This window comes from Hemicordylus capensis, chromosome 1 (genome assembly GCF_027244095.1).
Source record: "Hemicordylus capensis ecotype Gifberg chromosome 1, rHemCap1.1.pri, whole genome shotgun sequence".
Classification (NCBI taxonomy): Eukaryota; Metazoa; Chordata; class Lepidosauria; order Squamata; family Cordylidae; genus Hemicordylus; species Hemicordylus capensis.
Genome location: NC_069657.1, coordinates 71567961 through 71595183, shown reverse-complemented (window position 1 = coordinate 71595183; position 27223 = coordinate 71567961). Strand labels below are relative to the sequence as shown.

The following is a 27223-nucleotide window of genomic DNA, read 5'->3' as shown; positions in this document are numbered from 1 at the left end:
GGCGGGGTTAACGCAAAGAGCGCTACTGGCCGGCTGGAACCGGGGGGCGGAAAGGGCGGGGCGACGTGGCGTTCCCGCGTCAGTCCTTGATGATCCCAGAAGGGTGCCCATGAAGGCAGACGGTGGGTAGAGGTGGTCGCTCCTAAGGAAAGCGAATAACGTATTGGACTTTTGTTATCAGGAGGGTTTATGGAGTTATCATTCTGACTATGAAGGCATTGTTGGAGCAGGGTTCTCCTTTAGCCACGACTTGATATGCAGGGCTTCCTAGGAAGCCCATTGTAGCCTATGTGAGATTTCAGCCTAAATGGCGCCGGTTCCTCGTTGCGAAGGAAGGCGAATAATTAGGAAATAGCACATCTGCCCTGCCCGCACTACCACCCCATCCACTTCTTTTAAGTTATTAAAATCTGAAGAGCTTCAGCCAGAAGAAGAAAAAGAGCTTTTGTTCTGCGTGTGATAAGGAAGGTTGTCATAGACAATGCGGAACGTCTTCAGCAGGGCAATTGTTTCTTTGGTGGGCGGAGCCTGAAGAGGGACGGACTTGATCTTTGTGTACGGCTTTCAGCATCGGTCGCGGAGAATTGTCGCTTGAGGCAGCACAGAGAGCAGGTGAGACGGGGCTGCGCGGGGGCGGGCTTCCCCTGAAAATATACAACGCTGAGAGGTGACTAGTTTGTATCTGACGCCCAGACCCGTCCGTTGCAGTGTTCCCTTTAATTTTTCTAATCAGTGAACGGAGTTTTGTTCTGGGCGGCCGTATCAAGGCAGTGTGCGAACATAACTCTCTCTCTCTCTCACAATAACTACTTTTTTTTAGTACTCGAAATTTGTGCTTGTGGCACAAATATTCACGGTGGTCTTCTATATATAATGCATATTATTATATATGTGCCACATATATCCGTGGTGCTCTTATTATAATAATGCATATGCTTACTCCAGATTATAAATGAGCTTTTAAATTTTATTTTTAGGATAAAGCATTCTAGTAATAGTTAACTGATAGTGTGTGGATTTCTGGTTAATTTGCGCCTTGTCATTTGGCAGTACAACCTGAAAACCCAGTTATTAGGGCTCTTCAGAGGTTGTGAAATTAATATTGCTGGGAGAATTCTTTGTTGAAAGAAAAAACTAAATGTTTATTAGCAAGCTCTTTTTTTTAATGTAGTATGGCATACAGTGTAATTTTTTTAAAAAAGAGAACGGGAGGTGGAGGCGGCTCCACTCTCTGGGCTGCCGGGGAGCGGGAACTTGGTGGGAGCCGCCTCCACCTCCCGTTCTTCTTCCTCTGTCCTTCCCTGGCTCCGTCAGTCTGTAGATCTTGGAAGTCTCGCGAGATCTGCAGCCAGAACTGGAGGAAGATGAGGGGCGGGGAGAGGAGGTGGCAGCTGCGACCCGGCCGGGGGGAACGGGGTGCCAGGCAGCTGGCTGAGCGCCTGCCAGAAACTGCTGCGCCGGGGCCCTGCGGGTTGGTGCACGTGCGCGCACCTTAGAGGGAACAGTGATCCATTGTGGCCTTTCTTGCCTCGTCGGAAGTGGCCTTTTAGTGCACGGATCCTTAACCCTGTAGCTTTTCCTAGGTAAGGGTCTATCTTAGGAATGTTCCTTTGGGATTGGGGAAATTCAGGAGACTCGGTTTCAACCAGATTGCCAGTATTTAGTCCTGGAAGCTCTTTTGAATAAGAGGAGACTGGTGAACAAAACATGTTGCTGAGAGTGTATGAGATTCCATGGAGGCTTAAGCCCTTGCATCTATCTATATATTTAATTCTCTTAGCCAGCATGCGTGCCCAGGATTTGGCGGCGGAACTCTTGCGACACGCTGCGAGACTTCGGGAATGAGGGAAATGTCAGTTGGGGGTTGGAGGAGCCCAGAGGGAGAGGCTGAGGCTAGCGAGGTGGCGCGAGGAGAGGAGGTGGCAGGAGTCTGAGCCACGCCGCCAACAGGAGCATGGGTGGGTGGCGGCGGCAGCGAGATCCTGAAAATGGCCGGGCGGAGGCTGGCGCAGCAACTGGGGCTGTTGTGGTGGGCATGGGGGCTGGGAGGGGGGAGAGCGGCAGAGGAGGCGGGCAGCGGGTGAGGTGGTGGCGGGCCCTGGTAGAGGAGGAGGCGGCCAGCAGGTGAGAATGACGGGAGCTGACTGGGGTGGAAGGGTGCGGGGGAAGCGGCAAGGAGAGACTAGCAGCGCAGATGCTGTGCGCCGGTTCAGCTACTGCCTCTTTATTTTTCTAGAAGCTGGCTGCCACTGTTAACTAATTTATTCAGGTAGTCTGAGAACTTGCCAATGACAGAAGCTCAGAGTGAACAGAGGAAAAGGATGATGGATGAGTCTTCCTTGTGCCTGTTGTGTATTGTCTGCTGGATTCACTCACCGTAATTGTTCTTGTGCTTTTGTACTGAATATCTTCTGTGTTCTGAATATAACAGCTTATGTAATATTCCGTGTTTTGTTCATTGTCTGAGAAAATTTACTGAACTGGCTGGACTACTGACTTGTAACCAGGGTGGATTTGATTTAAATCAAACTGATTTAAATCACGATTTAAATCACTAGCAGGGTGGATTTAAATCAAAAAAATCAGATTTTTTGATTTAAATCAGATTTTTTTGATTTTTATCCACCCTGCTAGTGATTTAAATTGTGATTTAAATCACAGTTTGATTTAAATCAAATCCACCCTGCTTGTAACGCCTGTTCTTGGGTTACTGTTTCATGAATAAATACTCCTTGTAAGACACTAGTCATTGGTGAGTTTTGCTGCTGTCTTGCATTCAAGAGATCGTTCTCTTCAAGGAATGGACACAGCTGTCGAATCAGCCGAAGCTGATAAAAGGCATTCCTAGCCATAACATCCACCTGAGATACCAGGGTGAGGCCTGGATCTAAGGGCACCCCCAAACCATGTACCTGTTCCTTTTGGGAGAGTGTAGCCCCATCCAGAACAGGAAGATCTATCCCATTCCTCAAATTCTGTTCCCCCACAATGAGCACCTCCGTCTTGCCTGGATTCAGCTTCAATTTGTTGTTCCTCGTCCAGCCCATTACTATTTGTAGGCAGGCGTTTAGGGAGTGAGTGCCATTACCTGATTTGATTATAAGGAGAAATGAATTTTGGGTGTCGTCAGCATACTGATAACACCCTGCACCAAATCTCCTGATGACCTCACCCAGTGGTTTCATGTAGCATTGGTGACAGAATGGAGCCCTGAGGGACATCATATAATACCTCCTGTTTAGAAGAGCAATTGTCACCAAGTGCCAACATCTGGAATCTACTCAAGCGATAGGATTGGAACCACTGCAAAGCAGTGCCTCCTATCCAATGTTTCCAATAAGGCATGCACGTTCATAGGTTTTTTGATGTCCACTCAGTTAATTTTAGATCCCACTCAGGTTTAATCAGTAAGGCCCCACTTTGAATGCATGTGTATACACATGCCTTGATATTGCCACCCAGAACAAAACCCATTCTGCTTACTGATGGAAAAAAAATTAGAGCACTGCTCTAAAAAATTAGAACACCCCTAGGTGATCCAGAAGGAAACCATGGTCAGTGGTATTGAACGCCACCGAGAAATCCAAAAGAACCAGCAGAGTCACACACCCCTCTATCAGTTCCCTGATAGAGGTCATCCATCAGGCTGACCAAGGCTGTCTCAACCCCATAGACAGCTCTAAAGCCAGTTTGAAATGGCTCTAGAGTCTAAATAATCAGTTTCCTCATACCACCTGGAGTTGATTAGCTACCACTCTCTTGTCACCTTGCCCAACCATGGGAGACTGGAGATCGGCCTATAGCTATCTGTCATCAAGGGATCCAAGGTAGGCTTCTTAATAAACAGTTTAACCACTGCCTCCTTTAAACAAAGGGGTATTCTGCCCTCCCTCAACGATGCATTAATGATGTCAATTAGGCTACCTGCAACAATTTCCCTACAAAATGAAAGCAGCCAAGTTGGGCAAAGATCCAAAGAACAAGTAGTAGGTCCCACTGCCCTAAGCAACTTGTCCACATCCTCAGAGTCACAGACTGAAACTGATCCAGTCAAATACTGCAAGAGGAATTGCTGGACACCCCCTTAGTAGACTCTGCAGAAATAGTGGAGTCCAAGTTGGCCCAGATACAAGGGATTTTATTTGCAAAGAACCCACTAAAAGCATTACAGCAAGATATAGTCGCCGCGGGCAGATTTAAAGTACAAGGAGCATGAATTAAGCTCCTCACAACCTGGGATAATTCTGCTGAACACAAACCTGCAGACGCAATGCACACAGTCCAGAATTGCTTCCTTGCTGCACACACTGCCACCAAATAGGCCTTCATATGGACTCTATGCTGTGTCTGTCAAATTCAAGCCGAGTTACTCCACTTGCATTCTGGTTGCCTACCTTGCTGCTTCAGCACCCATAACTCCTCTGTATTCCATGGGGCCATTTGTGAAGCAATTTGGAGGGGACACTTAGGAGCTATTGTGTCTACTCCCCTGGTGAGCTCCCTATTCCAGGTACCCACCAGGTTATCAACAGAATCACTGGCAGAACCAACATTAAAACCCTACAAGGCTTTTTTAATCCTACTGGATCCAGCAGCCTTCTTGGGCAGATCATCCTAACAGGTCCACCACCCCTGCAGAGGTGAATTGTGACTGTGAAACCAACCTTAACCAGGTGGTGGTTTGTCCCTGACAATGATCAGACACCCCCCTGATCCAAACAAAAGACCAAATTGAGTGTATAGCCGGCAATATGTGTTGGTCCTGAAACTATTTGGGATAGGCCAATTAGTATCATGACCACTATGAACTTTGAGCTGCTCCAGACAAGCTAGTCCCAAAGTGGATATTGAAGTCCCCCAATGCTAAAAGTTGAGGTGATTCCAAAACCAGACCAGCTCCGTCAGCTCAGTTAGGAAGTCAGTTGGGCAGCGGGGTGGACGATAGGTGTAAAGTGTGCCATCAAATCGATTTCGACTCCTGGCACCACAGAGCCCTGTGGTTTTCTTTGGTAGAATACAGGAGGGGTTTACCATTGCCATCTCCCGTGCAGTATGAGATGATGCCTTTCAGCATCTTCCTATATCACTGCTGCTTGATATAGGTGTTTCTCATAGTCTGGGAAACATACCAGCACAGATTCGAACCGGCAACCTCTTGCTTGCTAGGCAAATCATTTCCCCACTGCACCACTTAAGGTGAGGGGGTGAATGGTACACCAAGAGAATCCCTAATCTATCCCTAGTTCCCAGCCTCAAAAATACGCACTCGATATAAGTCAGCTGTTTCACAGGGACTCTGGTAAGGGAGATGGTATCCTTATGGACCACAGCCACTCTCCTCTCCCTGTGCACTTCCCTTAACCTGCTCCACAACAGAGTAACCTGGTGGGAGAAGCTGGGCCCAAACTGTGCCACTTGTGTCTCCCAACCAGGTCTCATGCCAGGTCGGCACCCTCATCTACAATCAGGGCATGGATGATTTCAACCTTATTCTGAATCAACCTGGCATTACAGAGGAGCATTGCTAGGTTCTGTGGGTAGTTGGAACTGCTCCCCAAGACCTGAGAGTTGACAGGGCAGCCAGAAATGGAAACTAGATTACTAATTGTTGTAAAGTTCCCCGAGACACAAGTTTTGAGTGTTATAAAAATGTTAAATAAATAAGTAATATCCCTTCCCCTGGAATGGCCTGCTGCTCTGCCAGCACCAACCCTTCTATTCCCCACCACTACAGTAATAGACTTCCCAGAGCTGCAAAGCACAGCCCTCACTACCGCCTCCCCAAGAGAGCCCAAACACATATCTATAAGTGCTCCAGAACAGCCTAACTTTACCCAAGTATAACCCAAATCTCTCCCTCTCCCACCCACCCTGGACATCAGTCCCACAATGGTGTGCTTCCTTCCTTTTCTGCAAAGAGCTTGGAGCCTCGCCTCTCACAAGAGACTGTGAGCCAAGGACAGGTAGAAATAGTCCTGCAATCAGGAATGAAGCACAGCTGGAATGAGGCCTGCCAAGCCAGCAAGGGAAGTGAAAGGAGGAACCATGGGCAACATGATCCCTGGACCTTACTATACTATGAGTCAGGTATTATCCTGAGAATGTCAATAATGCTTCTTAAAGTAATGAAATTAAGCACATATGCAAATCTCAATAAGCTTGGGAAATGAATTAAGCCAATAGGTTTAATATGTCTAATTTTCTGTTCCTGCAGATGGAGGCAAGCAACATTAACCAGCAATAGATATTGGTGCCATTGAGAACCTCTTTGTAAAAGCAAACTTTGTGAATACTATGGCTTTAACCCTCAAGATGCTGGATGGTGTTTGCCATCTTAATAAATGTCACTGGCAAAATGGCTTTTTGTTTAGACCTCTTCTGGAGGGTTGTAACCCAAGATGGTACAGTAGCTATAGGAGACCAGGGATGCCCCCTGATAAGATGCCACCATGGAAAAGAATTGACTTTAGCTTTCAGAAGGGTGTGGAAGGGATCAAGACACATTTTGAGCGCTTTAAAAAGGAAATTGTTGATCACGTGAAGGGGCCTGAAGGACGTCCATTGAAGCAATACATGGCGGAACAGACAAGAGTGTTTTGGGAGTTTCGTAGTGAAGAAGACTTGAATAAATGGATTATCTCTTCTGATGTTGAAATTGGAGGGAAAAGTGAAATATACCTAGAACTAGGCAAGAATAACCAGTCTGCAGTGCTATCTGGGACACTCAATACTGACGTACCTCGTGATGGAGAGACAAGATACAGTGGGTACTGCTCCATGAAATCAAAACCACATCTGGTGAGTATGGTTTAGTAATATTTGCTGAGCACCGAAATGGAAGCTCTACTGCTTCAGGCAGAACTAGACTTACAAATTTGAGTTGTTAATCCTTTCTTTGTCATTTTGGATGAAAGTTTGTGTGTTTTGTTTTTAAATTAGAGAAGTGGACTGATATTTAAAGCAGTTTGCAGCACAAATTCTGTCTCAACACAAATTGTTTTGCCCTCCAAATGCATAACAAAGAGAAAATGTGGCTTGCTCTTTGGTTACATATCATTGTGAACACTAATGCAAATGAAATGTCTCTTTGACGAGACATAACTTGACAGATTTCCTCACTGTCTTAAACTCCATAATAATTGTCTTGTATTCAGAACATTAAATTCAAGAAAAAATTTACACTGTCTAAATGAAACCTTAGGATATGTTAGCTACATCTGTCTTTCAGATTTGAATCTTTTATTAATTTGTATCTTTTACTTACACACAAACTCATTTGTGTTTTCTAATGCTGTATATAAGACTAGAAACCTAAACACATTTACTAAGGAATAGCCCACTTTACTCAGTAGGATTTATTTGTAAGTAGACAGGAATAAGATTGTGCTGTTAGTTTGCAGTTAAATTTAATTCTTGCTGTTTGCGGAGAAAAACAGTTTTAAAAAGGTTTGTTTATTACCATTAATAGTACAACAGCACAAAGCTACAGAGCTCAAGCAAACTATTTTATTCATAAATCTGAAATGTGTATGTTGATAGTTCAGTGATGGAGTTGATATGCCTTCAGGAGATCTCTGTGCAAAGGTGTTTGCATAGTGCTCAAGTGTTTCTATGGCTGCAACTACACTGGTCTTAATTGATATACCATGCCTCAGTATTATATTGTGGATTAGAAAATATTGGCTGACATCCAGATTAAGTTAGGCATGAGTAAAGTAAAGTGTGCTGTCAAATCGATTTCGACTCCTGGCACCCACAGAGCCCTGTGGCTTTCGTTGGTAGACTACAGGAGGGGTTTACCATTGCCTCCTCCCTCACAGTAAGAGCTGATGCCTTTCAGCATTTTCCTATATCGCTGCTGCCCAATATAATAACTGTGGGGATTTGAACTGGCAACCTTCTGCTTGTTGATCAAGCATTTCCCACTGCTCCACTTAAGGTGCCTTAGGCATGAGTAGGTCCCATTGAAAATAAGTGGACACTTAAATTAATGGGACAGTTAGTTATAACTAATTTGTCCACTTAATTTTAGTGGGATTACTCATGACTAATTTAGTCAGGATATCAGCCAGTGACCTTATTTTTCTTCCCATTGTAGGGATGAGGCAATTCAAAGGACCATTTTAAAATAAGTGTTATAATTCTGTAATGTGTTAGGGTCTGCAAGTCCATCGGTTTGGGGTAAAAACTCAACTGGTTGTTGTTTGTTACTTTTAAGTAATAGAATTGTATAATTGACTAAAATGCTTTAGACGTGCTAAATACATGGATATTGGATGGAAAGTTTTATTGAGCCTGTTTTCTTTATAATATTACTTTATTACAGTTTTTCTCTATAAATAAACTGTAAGCATAGTGGCCAACATGATGTGCAGTCTCATGTCAGAACTAAGGGCCCACCAGGGATACTGTGTATCTTAAAAGGCAGCCTGACAATGTAGTGAGTTGCTGCTGCAGAATGACTTAAAAACTGCTTCTGGGCAGCAGTGTAGTGAGTGATATTTCCACTGGAAATGCCTTTTTAAATTGTGAAGCAGTCCTGGTGGGCCCCTGCTGTCAACAGAGAACTGCCTGTCATGTTAGCCACTGGGTAGCATCCCAAGAAGCCCTCATGCAGGGAGTGCCTTCTCAAAGGCATCTTCTTTGCCCTTTCCTCCCTACTGAAGCTTCCTCATCCCCATGAAAAGATGTTGCTGAGTAGGGATGTGTACCAAATTGCTTGCCAGCGCCATTTAAGTGCTGACACCGCACGAGGCATGCATCCCATCGCTGCAGCACGGCATTTTAGAGGGGTAAGTGGCACAAGCTGCCACTTGCATGGAAGTCTAACAATAGTGCCGTGGTGGGCCGGTGGGGGCTTGGAGGACTGGCAGGTAGGACCTGCCTGCTGCCTCTTAAGAGCACTCCATGCTGAAACGTTTCAGCGCCTTTCCAAAGAGGAGCCGGAATGCTTCGGGCTCATCCCTGTTGCTGAAGATCTAGGGCCCCTTAGCAATGCCACATGGGGCTGCAGGGGGAGGGGAGAATTCTCAAAATTCATGAACGTAGGCATTGCTTTGCTCACAGTTTGAAGTAGTCCTTTCTGCACCACATCCTATGCTGTGCTTAAAGATCCCCCAACCCTCAGGAGAGGCTTTTGCAGGGGATCAGGGGATTGCAGCAGGGAAAGTTACTTGCACTCACCCCGTCGAACAGGCCGCACTACTATGGCTGCTACCCACTGAAGACATATGATCTTAAATGTTACTTTTGTGATGTGTTATTCATAATGTCATTAGCCTACTTTCCAGTAGGCTTATGAGATCACTCAGCATTTTGTGTGTCTGTGTGTGCATCTCCCACTCCCAATCAACTTTGCAGTGCCTGGATCAACATGAATCTTTTGGGCCTCAGTTGCCAGAAGCCTTGTAGGGAAGAGGAGGCTTTAACATTTGCTTCCCAGAGACAGCGGCTTCCCAGTGGTGAGAGCCTGTGTAGTTGCTGTCTGCTGTTGTCAGCCTCCATGCCCCCAATGTGTGGGGCTGTGGCTGTTGTCCTGCAGGTGAGTCTGTGTGGGATCGGGGCCAGAGGGGTGATTCAGCAGTTCTTGAAGGTCAGCTGCCCAGCTTAGCCATCTTTCTGGGCTTATAAAAGGACGGCAAGCCCACCACCGAAGGGGCGACACCAAAGGGGGTCACCCCTTTGGGGCAGCCACTTCGGGGAGCAGCAAGGGCAAGGGCCTGGTGATATTTTTTGGCTTCTGTTATTTTTGGATCCTGGGTGTTTCAGATGTATCTTGGTTTGTCTGGGGATGGGGAGACAGGGGCTGTGTCCACTGACTGTGGGGTAGCTATTCCAGTTGTGGTGGGGAATAGAGGAAGTAAAGTTGGCAGGTCAGCGCGTCATTACAGGGGAAGGGAAGTCAGAAATCTATTAGCTGTTTCCCTTTCTGGCTGCCCTGCCAGCTCTTTGACCTTGGGGTGCAGTACCAACCTCTCAGAGACTCTCACCTTGCTCCTCTGTAATGCCAGGTCTGTCCAGAATAAGTCTGAAACCATCCATGATCTGGATGAAGGGGCAGACCTGGTATGTATAACAGCGACTTGGTTGGTGGAGAGGAGAGCTGGTCTTGTGGTAGCAAGCATGACTTGTCCCCATAGCTAAGCAGGGTCTGCCCTGGTTGCATCTGAATGGGAGACTTGATGTATGAGCACTGCAAGATATTCCCCTCAGGGGATGAAGCCACTCTGGGAAGAGCAGAAGGTGTCAAGTTCCCTCCCTGGCTTCTCCAAGATAGGGCTGATGAGAGAGATTCCTGCCTGCAACCTTGGAGAAGCTGCTGCCAGTCTGTGAAGACAATACTGAACTAGATAGACCAATGGTCTGACTCAGTATATGGCAGTTTCCTATGTTCCTATGGAGGCTGGCGGCCCAGTTTGGTCCCAGCCTCTCCCTCCAGGGTACACTGTTGAAGAGCAGGTATGGGAACATGGGTGGGGAGGTGGAGTAGCTGTGGTCCATAAGAATAACGTCTCCATTACCAGGATCCCTGTGGAAGTGTCTGACCATATTGAATGTGTGTACCGAAGTTTGGGGACCAGGGATAGACTGGGACTTCTCTTGGTGTACCGATCGTCGCACTGCCCAGTGGAGTCCCTAACTGAGCTGACAGAACGTGGTCTCAGGTTTGGCGTTGGAGTCTCCCAGGCTTGTGGTGCTGGGGGACTTCAATGTCCACTTTGGGGCCAATTTGTCTGGGGCAGCTCAGGAGTTCATAGCGGCCATGACGACTATGGGCCTATCCCAAAGGGTCTTGGGACTGATGCAAAGTGCAGGTCATACGCTTGATCTGGTCTTTCACTCTGTTCAGGGTAGTGTTCTGTGGGTGGGGACTCCTGTGATTTCCCCATTGTCATGGACGGACCACCATCTGGTTAAGGTTGGACTCACAGTCACACCCCACCTTTGCAGGGGCTAGGGGCCCATTAGAATGATCCGCCCAAGAAGGTTATTGGATCCAATAGGGTTCCAAGAAGCCTTGGAGGAATTTAGTATTGGCTCTGCCAGGGATCCTGTTGTTAATGCCCTGGTGGAGAACTGGAACAGCAAGCTCACTGGGGCAGGAGACATGATTGCACCGCTTCAAAATTGGCCTCTTCGTATACAGAAGAACTGTGGGGGCTGAAGCGGTGAGGTAGACAACTGGAACGCAAGTGGAGGAAGACTCGACTCAAATCCGACAGATTACAACAGAGAGCACATTTGAAGATCTATGCTCTGGCTATACAGGCGGCAAAGAAGCGATTCTTTTCTGCCCGTATTGCATCCACAAGTTCACATCCAGTGGAGTTGTCCAGGGTTGTGAGAGGGCTAGTGAATGCCCCTCCTCCCTTGAATCAGAATTTGGAACCATCTATTACCTGATGTGATGTGTTTAATGATTTTTATGTGTGTATAAAATCTCTCCTATTCAGACCAACTTGGATTTAGACCCCACAATTACTGCGGTGTCTGAATTGGAGGTGTCCAGTGACTCCTCTTATGTGGTTAGGCTGGATCAGTTTCAGTCTGTGACTCATGAGGATGTGGATAAGCTGCTTGGAGCGATGTGGCCTACCACCTGTTCTCTTGACCCTTGCCTGACATGGCTAATACTATCAGGCAGGGAGGTTGTTGTAGAAGGCCTAGTAGAGATCATAAATGCTTCTCTGAGAGAGGGCAGGATGCCTCCTTGCCTTAAGGAGGCAATTATTAGACCACTTCTGAAGAAGCGTGCCTTGGATTCCTCAGAGCTGAGCAACGATAGGCCCGTCTCAAACCTTCCGTGGCTGGGCAAGGTAATTGAAGGGGTGGTTGCCTTCCAACTCAGGAATTCTTGGATGAAACTGATTATCTAGATCTGATTCAGACCGGATTTCAGATAGGCTATGGGGCGGAGACTGCCTTGGTGGGCCTGATGGATGATCTTCAATTTGGAACAGACAGAGGAAGTGTGACTCTATTGGTCCTTTTGGACCTCTTGGCAGCTTTTGATACTATTATTATTATTATTATTATTATTATTATTATTAAAACTTTTATACCACCCTTCCAAAAGGCTCAGGGCGGTTTACATTAAAACACCTTAAAACCAGTTAATAATTAAAATAAAAATTATAAAACATAACAATGATTAACAATTAAAAACATCATAAAACTACAATTAAACAATCAAACAATTTAAAAACAAATTTTTAAAAAGCTGAGAAAGCCTGGCTGAAGAGATGTGTTTTCAGGTGTTTTCTGAAAATTGCAAGAGATGGGGAGGATCGTATCTCAGCAGGGAGTGCATTCCACAATCTCGGGGCAGCAGCTGAAAAGGCCCGTCTCTGTGTAGCCACCAAACGAGTTGGTGGCAACTGGAGACGGACCTCCTCAAGTGACCTCAGCGGCCGGTGGGGCTCATAGCGAAGAAGACGCTCTCTTAGATACCCGGGGCCTATTGACCATAGTATCCTTCTGGAGGAGGTTGGGGGTGGGAGGCACTGCTTTGCGGTGGTTCCACTCTTATCTCTCGGGCAGATTTCAGATGGTGTCCCTCGGGGACTGTTCTTCAAAAACTGAACTTCAGTATGGTGTCCCTCAGGGCTCTGTATTGTCTCTGATGTTGTTTAACATCTATATGAAACCGCTTGGAGAGATCATCAGGAGATTTGGTGCAGGGTGTTATCAGTATGCTGATGACATCCAAATCTATTTCTCCATGTCAGCATCATCAGGAGAAGGCATAACCTCCCTAAATGGCTGCCTGGAGGCAGTGATGGGCTGGATGAGAGGTAACAAGCTGAGACTGAATCCAGATAAGACGGAGATACTTATTGTGCGGGGTCGGAACTCAGATGATTTTGATCTTCCCGTTCTGGATGGGGTCTCACTTCCCCAGAAGGAACAGGTATGCAGTCTGGGGGTGCTTCTGGACACAAAACTCTCCCTGGTGTCCCAGGTTGAGGCAATGGCCAGAGGTGGCTTGTATCAGCTTTGGCTGATACGCCAGCTGAGTCCATTTTTTGAGATATATGACCTCAGAACAGTAGTACATCTGCTGGTCACCTCCAGACTTGACTACTGCAATGCGCTCTATGTAGGGCTGCCTTTGTACGTAGTCTGGAAACTTTGTAAGTTAGTCCAGAATGTGGCAGCCAGATCAGTCTCTGGGTCATCTTGGAAAGACCATATCCCTCTCATCTTAAAAGATCTACACTGGCTGCCGATAAGTTTCCGGGCAAAGTACAAGGTTTTGGTTATAACCTATAAAGCCCTAAACAGCTTGGGCCCTGGGTATTTAAGAGAACGCCTTCTTTGCCATGAACCACACTGTCCATTGAGATCATCTGGAGAGCTTCATCTGCAGTTGCCACCGGCTTGTCTGGTGGCTACTCGGGGACAGGCCTTCTCCATTGCTGCCCCGAGGCTTTGGAACACACTTCCTGCTGAAATAAGAGCCTCCCCATCTCTTACAACTTTTTAAAAGGCAGTCAAGATGCATTTGTTCACCCAGGTTTTTAATTCGATATTGTTTTAATTGTGTTTTAATAGTTTTAACATGTTAAATTTTAATGTGTTAATCTTTTTATTGGCTTTCATTGTCTTGTAAACCGCCCAGAGAACTTGCGTTTTGGGCAGTATAAAAATGTGATAAATAAATAAATAATAAATAAATAAAATTGGTTACAGTTGTAGAGATACCTCAATGGTGTAGTTTGATGATGTCATCCATCCCAATTCAAGATGGCGGACACACAAACCTTTGAGCCGCAAATGGACTAACTTGTGAACCGCTTAACCGATTTGAACCATATTTGCTACAGCTATGGGGCACATGGGGAAACATCAATGGCATAATTTGCTGTGATGTCATTTACCCCAATCCAAGATGGCGGATGCATGAACGTTTGAGATGCAAGTGGGCTAACTTGTGAATTTTCTAACTGATTTGAACCAAATGAGGTACCGTTGTAGGGGCAAGTGGGGAAACCTCAATGCCATAGTTTGTGATGATGTCATCTACCCTGATCCAAGATGGCAGACGTGTGAACTTTTATGGCACAAGTGCACTAACTTGAGAACTGTCTAACCCATTTGGACCAAATTAGGTACAGTTGTAGTAAGTGACACACAGGGACACAACGTGTAATTTTAATAATGTCATTCACCCCGATCCAAGGCGGCGGATGCGTGAACATTTGAGGTGAAAGAGATCTAACTTGTAGACCTCGATTAGAACCAATTTTAGTTTAGTTGTAGTGATAGTGAAAGGAAAGTAGGTAGATCAGTTCTTGCTAGAACAACTTGTTTTATTTATCCTTCCAGCAACTGTCCAATCTACCCTTTGTATTTTTATTTTGCGAGAGAGTATTTTGTAGTGGAGGAGGAAGAATGTCATCTATTGTGGATTAGTCTAGTTTATTCTCTTCTTCTGCATAGGCTTAAATTCATCGCTTCAGATAATTGTTTTGGAGACTGGTTTTTAGGGATGTGCAGAATGGTTCCCAGTCGGAACATTCTGACCATGAACCAGGCAGTTCCAAGTGTTTCGAACTCAGAACAGAACACTCTTCAAATGAAGGGCCTGTTCTGAGCTAAGAACGGAATGACCCTGTTCCAAGCTTAGAACACTTGGACCGTTTTGAGTGTTCAGAGATTGTTCATTCAGAAAACCGGCTTGACTAGTTGTTCTAATGGACTGTTGCACACATTTTGTGTTCCATTCCAAGCTTTGAACGGTGTGCAAAATACGTTTTGTGCACATCCCTACTGGTTTTTATTCCGATTTTCTTTGGAATCCTGCCCCATTATCAGAAGCTCACAGGAGTTTCCAGCACCAGAGCTTGCTCTACAGTTTGGAATACATTCCTATGAGTGTGATGCAGAAGTTTTTCCTGAATGCTTCACTTGTTTGCCCCCCTTTCCACCTGCAAAACTATCTAAGCTTTGGTGTACCTGGGAAGTGGCACCTGCAGGACCATTCTGGTTTTGGACAGGCGGCTTACAACTTGAGGGGCCACATGGAACCCTGCCTAGCTGAGGAACAGAGTGCTGCTATGTAGGAGCTGCACTCATCACAGCTAAAGCAGGGGCATGTGGCACCAAGTAAAATTGGGGCTGGGATCTTACTCCAGTACCCTTTGTTCCTGAGTAGGACAGATTTCAAAGTTCTGGTGGAATATTAATTCTGAATATTTATGAAACAGGCCAGATGCTGTGGCTGAGTTGCATGGATGAATATTTATTTACTTGTGTAAAAAATCTACGGGTTTTTCAGCCAGAAGGTCTCCCATAGCACAAATGAAATCTGCAGAATTTCGTGCAGGTGCAGAAGAGGGCAACCAAGATGATCAGGGGCCTAGAACACCTTCCTTATGAGGCAAGGCTACAACACCTGGGGCTTTTTAGTTTAGAAAAAAAAGACTGCGGGGACACATGATAGAGGTCTATAAAATCATGTATGGTGTGGAGAAGGTGGATAGAGAGAAATTCTTCTCCCTCTCACATAATACTAGAACCAGAGGTCATCCCATGAAATTGATTGCCATGAAATTTAGGACCAACAAACGGAAGTACTTTTTCACACAACACATAATCCACTTGTGGAATTCTATGCCATGAGATGTGGTGACAGCCAACAACCTGGATGGCTTTAAGAGGGGTTTGGATAACTTCATGGAGCAGAGGTCTATCAACTACTACTAGTCAGAGGGCTATAGGCCTCCTCCAGCCTCAAAGGCAGGATGCCTCCGAGTACCAGTTGCAGGGGAGTAACAGCAGGAGAGAGGGTATGCCCTCAATTGCTTTCTGTAGGCTTCCAGCGGCATCTGGTGGGCCACTGTGCGAAACAGGATGCTGGACTAGGATGGGCTTTGGGCCCAGCAGGGCTGTTCTTATGTTCTGCTCTTTATTTAGCATACTACATAGGACTCTCCTGTGTACCCTGAACATTTGTATTAAAATCCCAATAATTTAGTTTTCAAGTTTTGGGGGTGGGGGACAGTGTTCCCTCTAAGGTAGGTGGGGTTTTTTTTGGTGTGTGTGTGTGTGTATGTGCGTATGTGCGTGCGCACACACACACACACTCAGGCCCCTGCACAGCAGTTTCTGGCAGGCATGCAGTCTCTGCTGCACCCACCACTGCAGCCCAACTACTTGGCATCCTGTTTCCCCCTCTCCCCAATTGGGCCGCTACTGCACCGCCTCCTCCCTCCCTCACAGCCGGGCCTCCTCCTCCTCCAGTTCTGGCTCATTCTGCATGCCGAGATCTGCAAACAGAGCCCGTCAGCCAGAGGGAGGAGGACAGGAGGTGGCGGCTCCCCCTGGCAGCCGAGAGAGACGAGAGCTGGGGGCAGGGGTAAGGTAAAAAAAAATTATTTTTTTTTTTTTTTAGGAATCTGAGATCAGGGGTGGGGTGTTGCAGGTGCAAAATTCTGCAGATTGGGCTGTCTTGCCACCACGTTGGGGCTTTAGGAGGGAAAGATCCACCGTGCACCCACCCCAGACATTAATCCTCTCCCCATCATCCTCTCCCCTAGAGATTTTACATTAATTTTTTAACTGTCTCATTTAACTCTTAACACTGGAGGAAACTTAAGTGTCCATTAAAGCATTATATGGCTATTTCACCCTCCCGCCTCTCCCTCACCTTATCTTAAGCCTCAGGAATTAGAATACCTTCCAGATCATGGCAGCCAATCACTGCAGATATGTCTGATCTGACAGACATATTTTGGTGGTTCAGTACTATGTAGGTGGGGGCCTGGGGTCAGTGTTCTCTCTAAGGCGTGTGTGTGTGTACTCACATGTTTTTTTATGTCTGCTCAGTTAATTTTAGATCCCACTCTGGTTGAATCAGGAAGGCCCCATTCTGAATGCATGGGTACACACACAGCCTTGATACTGCCGCTCAGAACAAAATTAATTCCGCACACAGATGAAAAAAATACAAAATTTGTTCCACTCACTGGTGATAAAATTTAGAGGGAACACTGGTGGTGGGGAGGCAGCTGAATTTGACTGGATTGAATGTTGGTGAAATGCCTAGTAATGAAAATTATTATTAATTTTACTTATTTTTATTGAATTTCTGTACCGCCTGATATAGAAATCTCCAGGTAGTGTACAAGTTAAGACATAATATAAAAACAATATAAAATAGTTAACATTCATAAAACGTATAAATCTCAATAAATAAAAAACATATTAAAATGTCAATTTCAGTTGAAAGCCTGGGAAAACAGGTACATCTTCAGGAGAAGGAAATGCTCTTATTTCAGCAAGGAGCACATTCCCAAGTCCCAAGGCAGCCACAGAGAAGGCCTGGTCCTGAGTCAGTGGCAACTGTAAACAGAGAAGGTATTCTCTTAAGTACTTAAGTAATGCAACAAATAAATACAATGTCACTTATTTTGGTAGGTTGCTTTTGATCGAAAGAAGCATTATGACTGGTCAAATTTCAATAGCCTATATCTGCGTGTTCGCGGTGATGGTAGACCCTGGATGCTAAACATCTGTACAGATCCATACTTCTCTCATAACAAGAATGATCTCTATCATTACTTCATGTTCACACGAGGTGGTCCATACTGGGAAGAAATCAAGGTAACAATGCATATTTCTATGAGAAACTAATAAAAGGGGGTTTCTGGCTTGACAGTACTAGCTGAGGAATACCTATTAATGGATTTTGGATTTCAATATAAGTATCTAGTAAACAGAAGTTCAAACTGATTTTTGGTAACTACCAAGGTCTTCAGTACTACCAGGGTCTTCAGTACTAGCTCATTATTTTTCAAAGGTGAAAAGTAGGATTCCTTTATGGGGTGTGTCCCCCGCCCCCAAATTCTCATAAGCTTTAAGTGTTTGAACTAGAAGGAGGCCACAGAGGTTTGGAGACTGCTGCTAAGTGAAAAACTTGAGAGCCTGTACACTTCTGCATTTATACCTCCTTTCCAGTCTTCATGCAACTGCTGACTATGTAGATTAAGTCAGGAGAAGAGTACTTGCCAATAGAAACCCTCTGTAGTCACTTGGAGTGACTGTGTAACTGTATCTGCAGAAACATGGCTTAGGTAGAACTAGAGAATCACTTTCTAGCTTTTTTTAAAACCCTGTGGGCTAGAAATGGGTGAAAATAGGAGATTGACAGTTGGCCAATATAAGAGCTGCTATGTTAAACCCTTTAAAAAAAAAAAAACACCTTTGAAACTCATTTGGTTGTTACCAATCTCTAATGCAGCATTCCTCTGTTGAATACCAATATGTGGACTGGTGGTGCAGATTGCCCAGGGCAGGTAACAACTTCAGAAAACCAGAAGATTAAACTATGAAACACATGAAGACACTTTGCTACCAAGTGTCTGAAATGTGCTTGTCATTAATCTAATTTAACTTTTGTTGACAGATTCCATTTTCCAAGTTTCTTTTTTCAAGCCAGGGAAGAATCCAGGACCAGCAACATGCACTCTGGTTAGATAAGGTAAGTGTTGCCACACTTCACTCTACTACTTGAAAGTGCAAGAGGTAAATGATATGTTCAAAATGAAGAGTGGAAACAAGTCTACACATTATGTGCCAGCAGTCACCTTTGGGCTCTATCTTTGTTGAAGATCACCTCTGGGGGCTTGCAGGGAGGAGAAGAGAGCAGGGAAAATAGCTTGTGCTTGCACAAACTCTAGCATTGCCACCCAATGCCTTTAATACTCTGCCAGTGGTTCCCAGCCTTTCATATCTTATGTCCCACCTATCACTCTGTCAGAGAACCTGGGACCCACCATGACAGAAACAAAAAGCCCACTTTTCCCAAGGTGGACATTTATGTTTATAGGCATTCTGTTATATTATTTTCAGTAAGTTTTAAAGACATTAAGAATTGCATTAGTGTTGTTTGGAAGTAAGTTTTGTTACTATGGTTTTAAAACACAAAAATATTCCATAAAATCAGCAGGTTTATATGGAATGATACTGGGTTAGGTACAGATCAAAGGTTACTGGCACAATAAAACCTTATCTCAGAGGTGAGGTCTTTTTGAAAAGAGAAGTCTTCAGATTTCTCTCAAAAACTGCAAGTGAGGGGGCCTCATGTTTGCCATACTCAACAGATAATGATCTGCTAATAACAATTGACTGCTGTTCACACATCCAACTTGTGCCACTCCTTCTCCTTGGCAGAAGACTGGTTGAGGCTAAATAATAATAAATAATAAATAATAATAATAATAATAATAATAATAATAATAATAATAATATAGGGGCCACAGAAATCACCATCAGCCAATTACAAAAAGCAACTTTACTGGGAACAGCCTATTTTCTGCAATGATATCTATAATAATAATTACAGCAACAACATTGATAATAAAATTCAGCTATCCCAGGTCCTTGGGAAGGACTCGATGTCTGGATAAAACAAACCAGTCAGTAACACCTGTCTGACTGTGTAAACAATAATAAGAATAAGAATTTGATTTCTATACCGCCCTTCCAAAAATGGCTCAGGGTGGTTTACACAGAGAAATAATAAATAAATAAGATGGATCCCTTTCCCCAAAGGGCTCACAATCTAAAAGAACGTAAGATAGGCACCAGCAACAGTCACTGGAGGTACTGTACTGGGGGTGGATAGGGCCAGTTACTCTCTCCCTGCTAAATAAAGAGAATCACCACATTAAGGAACTCTTTAGTTTATCCGGACTATGTTTATCTGGACTGACCCTACATTCATACTGAAGGTAAATACCTTGCGTCACAGAGCCCAGGAGCTCATGCTACCCCTGCTAACTTGACAAAGAGACACCTTTTAATGTGGTGATTCTTTATTTAGCAGGGGGAGAGTAACTGGCCCTATCCACCCCCAGCACAGTACCTCCAGTGACTTTGAAGGTAAGGAGTCTCAAGAACATCGATCTGAGAGGCTCAAAGGGAGCCTTGGCTAAGGCTGAGAGGACAATGTTTGTCCCACTTGGGGAACCACATGGGTTTATTGAGCAAGGAGGTACACCTGAGGAACCTTTTCATGTGAGGGTGTTTGGAGAGACCCATATTGCCAGCTGGGCCCAGGACAGAGGCAATAGCAGCCACTGGCCTCCTGAGGGTATTAGGTCTCAACCCCCTATCTAGACCCTCTTGAAGGAAACTTAACAGGTGAGACAGACGCAGACAATGGATGCACCCCTTGGGCCTTGCAGCAGATCAAAAATCACTTCCAAGTGGCTTGGTATAGTCTACCAGTAGGTAGTCTGCAGGAAGCCAAAATAGTGGTCAACTCCCTTGGAATAACCACAAGCACCTAATGAGCTCCACTCAATCCCCAGGTGAATAGATTCATCCACTCCTGATCCAGGTGAAACACAGGAACCTGATGGAGTAGGTGAGGACCTTACCCTAGATCCAGTGGAGCTCCTGTGGAATGTTCAGTAAATCAGAGAACCATGGGCTACATGGCTAGTGTGGGGGGGGGGGGATGGTGGTGAAGATTACTTCAGCCTGTAGCTGCTGGACCCTGCAAATGGTGCGAGGGATTATGGCTACTGGTGGAATGGCATACACCAAGCCTAGGGGCTGTGATGCTGACAGAATATCCATGTTTTGAGCTCCCGGTGATTGATACCTAGAGATGAATTGAAGGAGGTTGGCATTGGATGGGCTAGTGAATAGATCCATTATGGGGGTCCCGAGCCTCTTGGTTATGTGTAGGAACGTATAGAAACTGAGGGACTACTATGCCTGATTGATCTGGGACCAGCTCAGCCAGTTTACTGTGGTGTTCTGATCTTCTTTGATGTGGACAGCTGATAGGATCAGGAGATTGGTCTTGGCCCACAAGGAGAGCTTCTACCTCTAGTATTAGTGACTGAGACATGATGTTCCTTAACTGTTTACATGGGCCTGGGCTGTGGCATCCATTCGGACCAGCATGCGCTTGTGTTGGATGATTGGTAGAAACTTGCGCAGAGCTGGACATATTGTATGAAGTTCCAACCAATTTATGCCGTACTGTTTCTCTGTCACTGACCCCAAGCTATGTGATGGAGTGCCGCATCCCCACAGACTGGCATTTGTGGTTATGTGGATGCAATAGGACCCTTTTCAGGGTGGTAGAGGATGCCCATTATGTTAGTGAGGATGCCACACTTTCTGTTAGAGAACCAAAATCTGGTCCTGCCACGGAAGCAGCAACCTTTGGAGGGTGTGAGAGTTGAACCTTACCCATGGAATCAAGCTTGTGGTGGAAATCATGGCCCCTGATGCTGGCTCAATGACAGGTGATCTGATTTCAGCCGGTGTTGTGGCATCTGGCAGGTCCTCACTAGCTTCTGCCTGGTCATATGAAGAGTCTAGAGTACACCCTTTGGTGGTGATCCACTATTGGAACTGGTTCAGTGGCCCGAATCTGAAACATGCTGAATCACCTGGAGCATTAGTTTGTGTTTGGCCTGTTTCCAGGATCTCAGGGGTGGGAGGAATCTGTCTGGGGATTGGAGGGTAAAATGATTGATTGATTGAATTTATATACCGCCTAGTATAAAAATCTTTAGGTAGTGTACAGATTTAAAACATTAAATATAACACATTTAAAATTCATAAAAAGATAAAAATAATTCATAAAAATAAAATCATAATAGATTAAAATTTTAAAATTGAGTCTCTGTTGAAGGCCTGGGAAAATAGGTACATCTTCAGAATCCTCCTAAAAGCAAACAGAGAAGGAGATACTCTTATTTCAGCAGGGAGCGCGTTCCAAAGCCCTGGGGCAGCCACCGAAAAGGCCCGGTCCCGAGTTGCCACCAAACGTGTTTGTGGCAACTGTAAACGGACCTCTCCAGATGCTCTTAATAGGCGGCAGGGTTCACGACAGAGAAGGTGCTGTTAAGGGCTTTATACGTAATAACCAGCACTTTGTATTTCGTTAGGAAACATATCAGCAGCCAGTACAGTTCTTTTAGAATCTGTGTGTTATGGTCCCTTTGGGTAGACCCAGAGACCAGTCTGGCTGCCACATTCTGTACCAATTGTAGTTTCCAAACTACGTACAAAGGCTGGCCCACATAGAGTGCATTATAGTATTCAAGCCTAAAGGTTACCAGCATATGTACCACAGTTTTAAGGTCACTAGTATCCAAGAATGGATATATCTGATGTATCAGCTGAAGCTGACAAAAAGCACTCCTGGACACAACTTCAACCTGAGAAACCAGGGAGAGTTTGGGATCCAGGAGCACTCCCAGACTTGGAATCTGATCTTTTATGGGGAGTGTAACCCCATCCAGAACAGGGAGATCCCGACCCTGTACAGACAGTACCTCCATCTTGTTTGGATTCAACTTCAGACTGTTGAAAATCCAGGGAATACCCCTGGGAAATGGTCTGCTGGATGTCTGGCTCCAGGTCTTTTTTTTCACCTCTGTATGAAATGAGTTTTGTTCTGGGCAGCAGTATCAAGGCAGTGTGTGCACACCTGCATTCAGAATGGGGCCTTCCTGATTCAACCTGAGTGGGATCTAAAATGAACTGAGTGGACATCCAAAAACTTGTGAGCGTGTGCACATGCACATGCCTTAGAAGGAACAGTGGCAAAGACCCCAAACCGCCACCACCCGTAGGTCTTCTGGATAATCATTGGAGATTACTGTGCTTGAACTCTGGCTTGTTCAGGTAGCTAGCCTGGGCCTTCCTTTTAAAGGAATTATCTCGAAAGGTTTGAGGCGTGGACCAGGCAGGTCGGTCCTGCTTGGCTTGGTGAAAGGGTGGCCTTGAACCCCTAAACTGAGAGGAGGGAGGCCTGCTCTGTTTACAGCCCTCCAAGGAGGAGTAGGATGGCATGGCCTCCTTTCTGTCCTTTGTTTCTACTAGAACTGGGTCTAGGACTTGACTAAAAAGCCCCCCCACCCGGACGAATTGGCCAAATTAAGGTGGAACTTGTGGTCCACTTTGCAGTTCTTAAGCCATAGCAGCGAACAGTAAGGAGGATCCTGGCTGATAACTGAGTAGCATCCAGGGACGAGTGCAGCACCTGAAGCTTGCCCATTATTGGCCCAGGGGCTGTATAAAGCCTCCTCACTGGTGGAGGAGGGTCATAAGAACATCCCTGCTGGATCAGGCCTGAGGCCTATCTAGTCCAGCATCCTGTTTTGCACAGTGGCCCACCAGATGCTGCTGGAAGTCACAGGCAGGTCCCTGCTACCAGTTGGATTATCACACTCAGATTGGATAGTATTGAGAAACAACTGTGGAGAAGGCACGGTAGTATCAGAGGGCTGGGCTAGAGGGAGAACCTCCTGGTTGCCCTCAGAGGAATTGGGGGTGGAAGGTTAAGTTTGAGGTAATATTACCTTCCAGTTTGAAGGTTCTTTGGGCCTTGCAAAAGAGGACTGAAAAATCGGATAGAGAACAGGTGCTGACAAGTGGAGAGAAGGGCCTATCTTGTCCCCTCAGTGTTCCCTGGCTTCTGAGACTGATACCTCAGAGTCATTCCCTTTATTGGAAACAGCCTGAATACCAGGCAGAGGAGGGGCCCTGGGTGTAGGGGACCTGTGAGGAAAGAGTGTTGGAGGTTCAGCTGGAATCCTGGGCAGTTTATTGCCATCCCAGGGGTTGGGGTAGCTGTGTTCCAAGCCGCAGAAGGAATGGTAGAAATGCTGCCTGGGTCTCTTGTTTAGAGCATCCACTAGGGGAGGGATTCTTGGCTGGCACCTCAGGAATTTGTTTTTTGCATCCTGGAGCAGGATTGGCAGGGAAACTAGACCTGAAGCCCTTTCAGATCTTCTCTGCTACAAGTTTCCTGAACCAGGCCTGGACATGAGTGGGCATTTCCTTTCTTCCATCCCAGGAGCAACCCCATTATCATTACTGGAGTTTTCGTTACTCCATTGCCTGAAATCTGTGCTTCAAGTTCATGCCACTCCCTAGGAGGCCTGTGTATGGTCCCCAGAAGCCCAGTTCACACCCTTGGCCCTATGGGATGTCTCCAGTGTTGTGGACAAGCTTGGTGGGGTTCTCATAGGGCATGCAGGGTTGGAGGCCTGCACCCACAGGAATATGTGGGCCTGGGAAGATCTAGTCTCCCTTGATTTCCTGTGCTGTTCTTTGGAACCAACAGCTGCGACTGCACACCTCACTTCCTGGCAGGCAGAGGTGGCAGAGTATTCTGAGTGGGAGGAAGAGGTCTCTCTCTTGGTGCGTATAGCATGAGCAGCCATATTGGGGGAGCCACAACATGTAGCAGGCAGCTAACTGAATAGTGCTGCCCCAGCCTGGCCACATTCTGTCTTCCTTTTCCACTGACTCCACTAATCCACAGCGGGGAAACCAATAGTTGGGGTGGGAATACGAATCAACAGTACCAGAGAACAAAAAAGGGACTTTCTCTGGAGCAAGACAGGGTGAAAACAGGGGGTTGAGGGGGCTGTTGCTGCCACACTCACCTGGTCTTCATAAGCCTGGCATCTCTGAGCAGGTGGGAGGAGCAATTCAGTCTAGTCAGCTTTGGATACACTTCCACACTGAGGGAGAATTGAGTGGTGTGTTCAAAAGGTTATGTTGAATTTGGACAATATATAATGGTAAACAGAGGTGACTTTTAATGAAAACCAACACAAGAAGATTTAAATCAGCTTAGTTGGTTAAAATCCTACTCTAAAGCAATCTTTATTTTAACCTTCAGAGTTTAAGATGAAATGGCATAGAACTTTGAAATCTTCAACACAAATTTGTGGATAGAATGTTTGAGCAGTAGAGAAATTTCACAATTTTCAGTTGTGTGGAAGCAAGGTAGGAGGGAAACCTGGATAGCTTTTACGACCTTGCTTCCACACAATCACTTCTACTCAGGTTTCCCTCCTACCTTGCTTCCACACAACCAAAAACTGGGAGCACACACAGCTCCCAAACCTGGATAGAACAGTTTTTGATTGTGTGAATGACCCCACTCTTTCAATGTGTAAGCAGAAATGTAAATATGGCATGAAATTATATCATGTAATTGATGCTTCCTGTCCTGTCCAGAAAGAAAGTGTTCTAAGAATTTAAAATGGAGAAATCACAACTGATTACTGTTCCATTTACTAATAAGGTTAGCCAACTGGAAGATAAATGCATAAATGCATTAAGGCTGTGCTAATTCAAGAGGAATACTTCTGAAAATACTACACCACTTCTTTTTTTTTTTTTACAGATCAGTACATTAGGATTTACTTTGACTGACAAAGTTAACGGTCCATTCCAGCTGGAGATCGACTTCATTGGACTGATAATGGATAGAGCACATTCAGAAGAATGTGCCTATGAGCTATATGAAAGAAATCCTAAGAAACCTAAGAAGTAGATCAGCATGGAACATCTGGAAGGCTGCTATTCATCTGGGTCATTAAAACTTGAGTCCAATTTCATTATAACCACTTTTGAAACTATGTGCTCTGCTATAGTCCCCCCAACGCAGGCTGTTGATTCCTAATGAAGTGGGGATAAACCAGTCAGAATGAGCAAAAAGCAGCCCATGGCAAAGGGAAAGATGACTCTGGTTGCCATCCAAGCTAATGCAGCATGGTGCTGTAGAGGAAGGAGCGACTTTCAAGGGTCATGCAATCCTTGGGGACATATTTTCAGGAGGCACAGTGAACTTCAGAGTCAAGGAGAGATCAATAAAAATGGCCTGTTCCTCCATTGTGTTAATCTGGATTCTAGCCATTGCCTACTGAAATGATTAGGACTATCACACTGGAGTGCAGTTCAGCATCGGAAGACATCATCTTCAATATCACCTACCTTGGACAAATAGTGGTCTGAAATTGGGCTGTAGTGATGACTGGATTAATGCGAACACATTGGATATTAGTGAAAAATAAAGTTAGTAAAATACTTTCCCTTTTGTGCTGCAGCTAGAATGCTATTTTATCATGATGAATATGGCAAATAAAAATATTTGATGTACATTAGCAACTTGAGAAAATATGTAAGTGGTTAATTTTGAAGGTTATGGATTTTGGATCAACTTCTTGGTGGGGTGAGAGCAACAGGATACCAAATTAGGTTGCAGTTGAAGAAAGTGAAGCAGCAGAGGTGTTTCATGCTATTCATGCAGAGGTATGAAGCTCTTAACTGCAAGCAAACTTTATTTGGCTCTTTGTATTTGTTTGTTTTTGTTGAGTGGTGGAAATGTATTTATATTGACAGCAATAGCTTGAGTGGTGTGGAACAGTGATATGTTCCACTTTTCTCTGCCCAGAGCTCTAGTTCTTCCAGTCTCTCATGCTTTGCAACTTTTACATTCTGAATTCTGAACCTAAAGAGTCAGACGACCAACACATACAATGCTAGTAATTCAGCATTTCCAAAGCATTAGGTAGAAATGGGTCCAAACTGGAGAGATTAAAGAATCTGATCATAAGAACAACCAAGGTGTATCTAGTCCAGCATCCTGTTTCATTCAGTGGCCCACCAGATGCCTGTGGGGAGCCCACAGGCAAGAGTTATGTGCATGCCCTCTCTCCTGCTGTTGCTCCCCTACAACTGGTATTGAGAGGCATTATGCCTCTGAGGCTGGAGATGGCCCACAGCCACCAGACTAGTAGCCATTGATAGAACTGTCCTCCCTGAATCTGTCTAAGCCCCTTTTAAAGCCAAACAAGGTGGTGGCCATCTCCACATCCCATGGCAAGGAATTCCAGAAATTGATTATGCACTGTGTGAAAAAGTACTTCCACTTGTTGGTCCTAAATTTCCTGACCTTCAGTTACATGGGGGTGACCCCTCGTTCTAGTGTTGTGTGAGAGAGGGAGAAAAATTCTCTGTCCACCCTCTCCACACATAATTTATACACTTCAATCATGTTTCCCCTTCGTCACCTCTTTTACAAGGTAAAGAGCCCAAGATGCTGTAGCCTAACCTCATAAGGAAGGTGCTCCATGCCCCTGATAAACAGGTTGCTCACCTGTAACTGATGATCTGGTAGAGATCCGTCGACATCCATAAATATGGGTTCTGTGCCTGCGCAGAGACCACGCAGTAGCTATGCCACAGCTTGCTGGGGCATCTAAGCCACGCCCACACGCTGGTGTGTGCTATTTAAGGGCTGGTTGGATGCCATCTTCCTCAGTTCTTGGACGACCGCCGATTTGAAGACGACGATCCGAGAGTACAGGTGAGTTCCTTGAAGTTTCAACAAATAGAAGCAACGATGAAGGGCGAGGCCGCACACGCATACGCAAACCAGATTAGCTCT

The 27223-nt window shown here is 45.4% G+C and overlaps 1 protein-coding gene across 5 annotated transcripts; it reads left to right on the top strand.

Moving 5' to 3' along the window:
- The first annotated feature begins 13 nt into the window (after positions 1–13).
- NDUFAF1 (NADH:ubiquinone oxidoreductase complex assembly factor 1) lies at positions 14–25937 on the top strand. 5 transcript variants are annotated; one of them, XM_053285823.1, is made up of 5 exons: positions 14–122; positions 6215–6798; positions 17422–17607; positions 18410–18484; positions 25178–25937. In XM_053285823.1, exons 2-5 carry the CDS (start codon positions 6295–6297, stop codon positions 25325–25327), a joined length of 915 nt encoding a protein of 304 aa, XP_053141798.1. In that variant the 5' UTR covers positions 14–122; positions 6215–6294; the 3' UTR covers positions 25328–25937. The 5 variants fall into 5 exon arrangements, with proteins under 5 accessions (XP_053141798.1, XP_053141794.1, XP_053141796.1 ...); XM_053285819.1 differs by having other exon boundaries at positions 41–612; XM_053285821.1 differs by lacking the exon at positions 14–122 and adding an exon at positions 646–667.
- Positions 25938–27223: the final 1286 nt, after the last annotated feature.

Excerpts from the sequence above, each read along its gene's own strand:
- NDUFAF1 (XM_053285823.1), top strand. The coding sequence starts at position 6,295 with ATGGCTTTAACCCTCAAGATGCTGGATGGTGTTTGCCATCTTAATAAA. Across the intron at positions 6,799-17,421 it reads TGAAATCAAAACCACATCTG|GTTGCTTTTGATCGAAAGAA; the intron begins GTGAGTATGGTT and ends TTATTTTGGTAG. Across the intron at positions 17,608-18,409 it reads CATACTGGGAAGAAATCAAG|ATTCCATTTTCCAAGTTTCT; the intron begins GTAACAATGCAT and ends TTTTGTTGACAG.